The 8,674-nt window shown below is 38.5% G+C and overlaps 1 protein-coding gene across 5 annotated transcripts in view; it reads left to right on the forward strand.

Annotated features, from left to right (window-relative positions):
* Positions 1–6,468, forward strand: part of QKI (QKI, KH domain containing RNA binding) — a 149,542-nt gene extending 143,074 nt beyond the window's left edge. For all 5 annotated transcript variants that reach the window (XR_009690689.1, XM_061130292.1, XM_061130288.1 and 2 more), the window contains exon 8: positions 416–6,468. Coding sequence is in view for 4 of the 5 variants with exons in the window: in XM_061130292.1 (XP_060986275.1) it covers positions 416–432 (17 nt within the window). In the remaining variant the exon portion in view is untranslated. The remainder of the gene's footprint in view (positions 1–415) is intronic.
* The last annotated feature ends 2,206 nt before the right edge of the window (positions 6,469–8,674 follow it).

Genomic DNA, 8,674 nt, shown 5'->3' on the forward strand with positions numbered 1-8,674 from the left:
CTTAATAGCAGTCAGACACTGGTAGCTGCACTGACTGTGAGAATTCTGTACACCGAGCCTATTCATTGATGTTGTTTTCCAGTCTCCTTCATTGACTGCTACTAACTATTAGTTGTTAGTTGTATTTTATTTCTATTTTTCCTGTTAACAGTTTTTTGTTTTTTGTTTTTTTTGTGGGAGTGGGCTCTCCTTCATTTGTTCAAATCATGATATGGAATTGTCATGATTTTTATTGTATTCTGTAGATGGTGTTAATCAGTTTGTCAGAATTAAACATGCTTTTTTTTTTTATTAGTTGTGATTAGTTTTTCATGTTGTCATTAAGCCGTCACTAGCTGAAACTAATCTCTTCTCTATCTTTTCTTTTCTTTTTTTTTTTTTTTTTTTTTTTTGTTTTTTGTTTCTAACCACCCAGCCGCCACCGGCAACTAACCTATGACCTTCTGACCTCTGAACTCTTCACCCAATGATGACCTGACCATGCCTGCCTGCTGATCAGTTAACTGGTAATCGCCTTTGCTTGCCTGTCGTCAGTGCAGCGAGCTGAGGCACTTGTCCGTTCGTCTTACCATCTAACCAAACAAAAGACAAAGAAATCGTTGTCCTCCAACTCAGCTTTCGTTTGTTTTGTTTTGTTATTTCTTTTTCTGTTTGGGTGAAAGTGGTTCTAGACCCTGCACTGAAGAGTGTAAAGCAATAAGGCCCAATCCATCCCCCAGCACTGACCACCTTTCAGTGTCCGCCCTAAGCGAACGGTGAGAAGGCCTCACTGCAGAAGGGCCAGCGACAGAGGCAGTTACTGTGAGAGACTTCTAGGAACCTCTCTGCGTAGCGAGTCAGAGCTCTGAATGTACTGTGCTGATGCATCATGCATGAACCTTTGGTCAGGGGTGTCATTGGTGAAGCGATTTCAAAAAGTATTCAAAATTTGACCTGCTCTTTAGTCACTACAGTGCCCTCAAAGGGCAGAAGTCGCAGCCTTTTTTATATTGCCTGCCAAAATTTGAAGTATTAGAAGTGTGCCATGAGAGAAAAACTTAACAAGGAATTTTGGAAAGTAATGCAAAGAACAAAACTGCAACACTATTTTTTAAAAGATAAATATCTGAGTTAAAATTACTGAACCTTTATTTTACACCTCCTTTAAAAAATATATGAGAACAAGGTACATGCATTATGTGTCACATTACTGGGCAAACTGTTCAAATATTTTTTTTAAACCTCCCTGTATAGAAAAAAATCATTAAGGATGTAAAAGCCATGCTTGCCTATTTGCTGTATACATGTAATGAAATTGTAGATAAAGTGTAGTGCATTGAAACAAATGAACAAAAAAAGTAGATACTTTTACTATACAAGGGTGCTGGTGCAGAAAAAATATATATATTTTTGGAAATGTAGCATTTTATACTTTCAAGTGTTATAAAAAAAAGAAAAAGAACAAAGAAACCCTTTATTTCATTAAATGATTTTTTCTGGTGGTTGTCAAGAAACAAAAGACCAAAAGAGCCTTTTTGTCTTTCTTTTTTATTTTTTAAGTATTGGAATAAGTCTAAAGAAAAGAAAGTGCCTTATTTTTCTTCATGGTCATTTAGTCAAGTGTCTTGTAAGATCAGCTCCTCCCTCAGAATACAAGTCAATGCCTGTCACTCAGTCGCCCAGTATGTGAAAGAAGATGTGAGGGGAGACACGTGAGTTGATGGTTTGAATTAAATGATTTTTGCCACATTACCTTGATATCAATTTGCCAAATCTGATACTGTGAAAAAATTTGATAACTTTTCTAATTCCTAACAAGTAAGTTTGAAAACATCCTTTTAAAATCACAATTGAGTGCTTTTGGTAATTGGTATACGTAATGTTAGCCCAAAGGGTTCTGAAATAAACATTACGTGTGATTAGAACACCATTTCATAGACAAAATTAGAACTCTTATTTGGTGGGCGTGTTGTTGGATTTTTTTCTTATTAATCGGTGGTAATAGTATACACAGCAGTCTTTTTCATAAGAGTGAATCTTTGTGATTTTCATTCTGGATAACAGTGTTTGTAAATGACCCAAATTTAAATCAGACTCATTTCTACAGAACCAGATCACTTGTGTAGTCCATCTCTGCTGGTTTCAGTGGCCTAAGCCGCGTACACACACACACACACACACACACACACACACACACACACACACACACACACACACACACACACACACACACACACACACACACACACACACACACACACACACACACACACACACACACACACGCCCCCAGCCCCCGTTTAACTTTAAAGGAATGAGAGAAACTAGCATCATTGTGCATAGACTACTCAACTACATGTGAGTATGAACTTGCAGTTTCTCCGGACGTTCAGTCGGTTTTGTGGCTGAAGTGATCTATGCACAAAGCTCTGCATCGGAACTCGAGCTTGCAGATCTCACTGACCTGTAAGTGAGCATTAAATGCCCAGTACCAGATGTGGCAAATGGCGAGTGGCTGTAGGTCCCCAGCTCATCAACTCCTGCCCTCTGCATACCGTCACGGCTTCACAGTCAAAGGTCAGCATAAGCTCAGTAAGCACCTTCGCGGTGACCTCCGTCATCTTGTCCCCTTGGAAACCGTTTTCAGTTTATTTACTATGCAATAGACATTTGTTGTTTTGTATTCAGCTAGCTTTGGTTTAGTGTGACACTGCTTGTCTTTCTGTTACACATAGAGTTGTTTTGCTTGATTTACCATATGTGCTGTGCCATTTTGATTTTTATTTTGTTTGGTTGGTTGAATAAATTTGCGACACTCAAACACTTGAGGTGATAGTTTAAAAACGATACCAGTATTTGATCCAGTTTCATCTCAACTGTGTTATACCTGGACATTTTAGATGTTTATCAAAGGTCTTTTATGGGGAAGAAAGTAAATGTATGAAATAAATGCGTGACATTGATGAGTAATGTTGGCTCTGAACAAACGTTTGAAAACTTAGTTGATAAAATTTTGGATCAACTGAAAAAAAGCATGACTTTTGAAATCTCTGAATGCCTTGGTTCTCAGTATTATCATTCTTTATTGAATTTCTTTCTTATTAAAATATGTAGTTTTTAAGCCTTTTTTTCTGACAGTATTATGTAATTTTTTAGCGCGGGTAGATGGGAGTGTCGCTTGTATGTTACCGTACGGCTGACATGTATTTTTGTCTATTCTTTATTATCTCAGTAGTTTCATGCTATGTATGTACCATAACCAACCTATTGCCTATGAGAAACATGTAAGATAATGTATTTACAGCCATTGTTACAAGTTTATAATGTATTTTTCTATCTTGTTTTATATGTATGTTATATAACATTCAAAAAGAATTTTTTTCTTGATTGAGAAAAGGATACAAAATGCAGAATCCACAATTTTGATAACTGAAAATTGCCAATTGTTTTCCAGTACTTTATTACATTGGGTGTCTTGTCTTTCTTGGGCTTTTAGTTAGCTAATGAATGAATACATTAGACACTTTTGGGTTTTAGTTGGGATTTTACATAGCTTGCATTTTAATTCTTTGGTTCTTTGCTGTTTCTATTAACCCATAGCATTATTTTAATAAATGTTATAATATCAACCTACTAACTCTGGACTATGTCTGTTTATTAACCTTTACATGTTTAATTAAAATAAACAAATAAAGACAAAAGAATGTAAAGTCTTGAATTACTGGACTAACCCTGAAGAAAGTGACCACAGATAACATAGCGTGACTTGTTTTTATGTTGTTTGTCAGCTGACAGTTCCGCGCACTACTGTTAAAATGGCTTTGGTTATTCTGGCCTTTTACCTTGGGGGGTAGGTGCCAGTAGAGACGGGAACAAAGTAGTGTTGGTTTGAAGCGTTCTTCTAGTCTTGCCACCTGCCTTTCAACTTGTGCATTACTAATTCCACACTTTCTTATTTTTCCTTCTCCAAAATAATCACTGTCTGCTCACAGCATAAAGAGTAAAGAGATTTATCGTAATGATATACCCAAGAAACCAGTTTGATTCTTTGTTGAACCATTTTTTAAATTTCTATAAGTAGATAATCTAATGGTCACATTATAAAGCAAAGCATCTGATGACGTTTTACCTTTCTTCAAATTGGTGTTTTAATTGGACATTTTTCCAGTGTAAAGTTATGAACTGTTTTGGCTAGCTGCTCCTGTTACGGAAAGCCAAAGGTAGAGTGGCTCCGTGTCTCAGGCCAGCCCAGCGTCGGCTGTTGATGACGACCACGGACGCAGGTCCCTCAGCACGAGGTCAGACGGCATCGCTGAGCTTGCTCCCTCACCCTCTTCCACAGTACAGTCAGAGTGCATCAATGCAAGAAGTCAGGGGGAGGGACCGTGCATTCGGAAAGGAATACATGTATCATTGTTTGCATGGGAGTTAATTTAAGGAGATTTATTAACTTACCTTCCTGCTTTTCTTAGCTGTGGCCTAGGTAAACTGACCTCTACTTACCGATTCTTTTAACTCTTGAGGTGCATTTATGTTTCACAGATGGTGGTATTTCTTTTTCTGTGAAATGGTCCTCCTGGATGATAAAAATTCTCAGGACGAATTTTTGCATTTGCAAATAATGCCTTATTTTTGTAAATTGCTTTTTATTTATTTTAAAGTTCTAAAATTTGGGGCTGAAGTGAGTCACATGTTACAGAAGACATAACCACACCAATATGGTATTAACCAGACTGTCAAAACGTAGTCCCATAGTATGTATACATACATGAAATACATAGAATAGCGAGAGCATCAGATTTAATCATAATTGAGATGGTTCTTTCGATCAAACAAATACACTGCTTCTCTGATGGGATGGGGGCAATCTATTATTGTTAGGTAGACAGCTTTAATATGCTACTATCCATAAAATTTCACATTGCCATACAGTTAATATATATTATTTTGTAAAAATTTGAAGATAACTTTCAAGCTGCTAGTATACAAGTCATCATGGTACCATGTCACTGAAGTTGATTAAGAATTTCTATGTATTCTACATTTTCTGAAGCCTGTGAATGCAGTCTCATCTCATTGTCAGTTAAGAGAACTTTTATGTATAATTACGTTGTATTGCCACCTTTTATGTTGGAAAAGTCCCGTTTTAAAAGGCAAAAATGACAAAACCCATTTTTATACAGGATACAGTAGAATTAAACTTGAAATCGCCAAATTGTTAGAATGATAAAATGCCAGGGTCAGTTTATTGTTCTATATTACTAGTATTTGACAAAGCAATTGGAAGTTAAGCTTTCAGTCGAGAAGTTGGTAAAGTTATATATTTGCAGTCAAGCATTTTCCTCTGGGAAAATAGAGCATGAAAGTCGATATTCACCAACACACTAGTGCAGTCTGTGCGGGAGAGCCACCTCGGGGGCGGTCAGAGCGCCCTGTCCATAAAGCCAAGATGTGCGAATGTTCACACAAGATAGGAGGTGGTTAAGGTTTCTCAATAAATACTGAACAAATACGAAGGGCTGTAAGTTTTTAAGTACACCAAAAGCAGACGGTAGGTGTAATTTAAATGACATTGATTTGGTCATTACCAAATCAAGACTCTTCTTTACCAGCTACCTTTTATAAATGACAGTCTATAAAGTTTCTCCAGTTTGAGGGGAAGGGGTTTGTGTGTTTGAAATAAGATGTCTATCATGTCTTGGTAACAATTAGCAATTGTAGGGTTACCAGCAAGTGATTTTTAGTAGAATGAAATGTATTGCTAGATTATAATCCATTATTTAATAGCAAAAGTTATCCAGAGAACTTTTTATAGACTCATAAACTTTCTAAGTAAACGTAATTTTTAAACATCCTCAAAAGTTTCTTACTATTTAAAATGGAAAAATAATTCATCTTATAGATAATTTTACTTTTAGAGAGATTCATATGGTACACACATGTAATTTTATCTGTGGTTTCTTTTAACATATTACCTAAGCTGAAATGCCTTTGCTATGAAGACACATAACAAAATTATATACCTTCCTGGTACTCAATGCTGAATCAAACTGGTTCCCCTGAGTGTAGTGCTGTCCTTTCTGTGTTTCTGCTGCACTAATTGCAGGGGGTTGGGAGAGAAGGAGAAGAATTAATTCATAGGAGAAGTGGTCGGTAGGTGCAGCAAATAGCACAACCTGGACTTCTCACTGCTTACAATTTTGCTGTCCCTTCATGGCAAAAGACACCGCATTGCAGATAAAGCACAACTCCCAGAAAAAAAAAATTTATATATGTATATACATATCTTTTGAAAATGCTATTATTGAGAAATTTTGATTACCAAATACATCATTTGTGGCTTATATTGTAGTGGTGTGTATGAAACATTTAGAACTCGTGGAAATTGTCTATACAGAGAGAAGTTGAAATAGGCCTTTCCAAATCGTATGTGAATGGAGAACCACGTATGACTGTACATGACGTGCAATAAACCAACTGGAAAAAGTGCATGTGCTTCATCCTCTCAAGCCCACTGCAGCTGAGACGCTGCTCATGCCGCTCCCCAGACCCCACAGATGTGTAAATATGCTCATGTCCCATGCCCCTTCCTAAACCGCACACGTGTGTAAATCCAAACCCCACACGTGTATAAATATGCTCATGCCCCTTCCCAGAACCCACACGTGTGTAAATATGAAAATGAAGAGTGCACGTTACAGTTTCAGCTTCTATTGGTGCCTTTAACCCTGTTGAGAAGAAAATAGAAGAATCTGACATTCTGGAGCTCCAATTCACTTACCTAGAAGCCGATCATAACATTACCCCTGATGTCAGTGATTAGAAAAGGAAGTCACTGAGCCGATTTAGCTACAGTGTTCCTCAGTTCCGTGTGCATCCAAAATGCTTGTTTCCAACTAAGAAATGCAGGTACAGTTGAACGCAGTTTTGCTTTTGTTCTGGTGGCCTGTGGGATCTTATTTCCCTCACCGGGGGTGGGACCCTCTGCCCCTGCACTGGACGTGCGGAAGCTTAGCCACTAGAATGCCCAGGGAAGTCCTCATACATGGTTTTTAGAGGTACGAAGGAAGGTGTGCTGACCAAATTTGATCCTGTGGGCCATTTGTCAAGGATTAATGTTGTCAACTTCTTGAGCAAGGAAGAACTGGTTAAAAAGGAATAAAAAGTCAGTGATCTGAAACCTTTTCTCAGAGATCTTACCTTGACATCTAAGTTTTAGGACTCCCTGCACCGTAAATTTCCCAGTCCTCAGTTATTCATGACTGTATTGACCAGGTTTCTTTTTCCCCTTTCTGATGACTCACTAGGACCTCTGTCTCTTTGGCAGGGTTCCCTTCCCACGCTTCTGAGAGCAGCTGTCAGAGGTAGGACCCGAGCCAGGGTCCACACCAGCTGCCCACAGGTGGCGTTTGGCCTGGCCGACGCAGAGTTGCCGTTGCTTTAGTTACCTGCCAGCTTCAGAGCCTGGATAGACGTTTTTTAAACCCTCTTCATAAAGTCGTCAGCCCTTCAGAGACCAGATTACCTAGAAAACGGGCCTGGGTGTGCCTCAGATAGCCGTCAGGTGAAACACAAGCGTCCACTACCCCTTTTGAATCCCCGCTGGTTTGTCACGCCGCCGCCTCCGTACGGCCCGGGGTATGTGTGTATATAAGGGTCACGCCTGGGCTGTGGGCGGCCACACTGTCTTGGTTGAGTCTTCTCACCTCCCTGGTGCCTGTAGACACCGGTGTTTCCCCTTCAGATTCAGAGTGGTAATTTCAACTCTACACACACCAAACTAGCTTCGCAAAGGGTGTGATTTAAAACAGGTTTTCAAGTCTTCCTCCTAAAAGATCAGATGAATATGCTTTCTATTTAAAGATGGCTTTCGTAATTCATCTATTTCTTAATATTTAGGGAGCAATTCCTGTCGCGTGAAGGGACAGGATGAATTCGGATTCATCCAGATGTCACTTTTTAAAAATATAATTATCTGCTACCTTTTTGTAGGCGCTCCTTTTGGTCTTGTTAGAAAGCAGTTAAGCTAATCGAACATTTAAAAAATATACCACACCTAAAAGAAAATATTAGTAAGCTCATGTTTTTCTGGAAAAAGTACATTAAAATCAGAGTCTGCAGTTACGTACTGTTTTGTGAGGTAGGGAGAGAGTCGAGCCCACGACACAGGGGCCTGTTTTTATCTTCTCTGCAGCAGTTCCAGCTCGGGGGAGCGTCTGAGTGAGGACGCACAATCTTAACTCCTGTGGCTCTGATTTCTTCGTGTATGCCCTGGCTACCTAGCTGAATACCAAGGAAAACTAGGGGGAAGAGATTACAAGTAAAATGTTAGAAGAAAATACTCGCAAATTAATCCAGAAGTATTTTCTTACAGAACTATTCGAGTTGATACTAAAAATTCCATAATCGTTTAACTTCAAATGTCTATCAAGGTTAGGGGAGGAATAGAGTGCCTTTGCCTGTACTCAAAACCTGAATTTTAAAAACCTCTTGTCACAGTGTTCTAAGTGATTTATCCTAAAAATTAAAACAGACTTAACAGGGCAGGTGAGAAGCTGCCTTGAACACTTTTTAAGTAAATTACGTAAATGATGCTTCTGCCCAGTGACTTTTCACTTAGGTGAAAGGACATTGGAAAAACTGTTCAAAAGTTAAACTTACTCTAAATTTCTCAATGGTGAGAAAATGGAAAACT

This window comes from Dama dama, chromosome 26 (genome assembly GCF_033118175.1).
Source record: "Dama dama isolate Ldn47 chromosome 26, ASM3311817v1, whole genome shotgun sequence".
In the NCBI taxonomy this organism is placed as follows: Eukaryota; Metazoa; Chordata; class Mammalia; order Artiodactyla; family Cervidae; genus Dama; species Dama dama.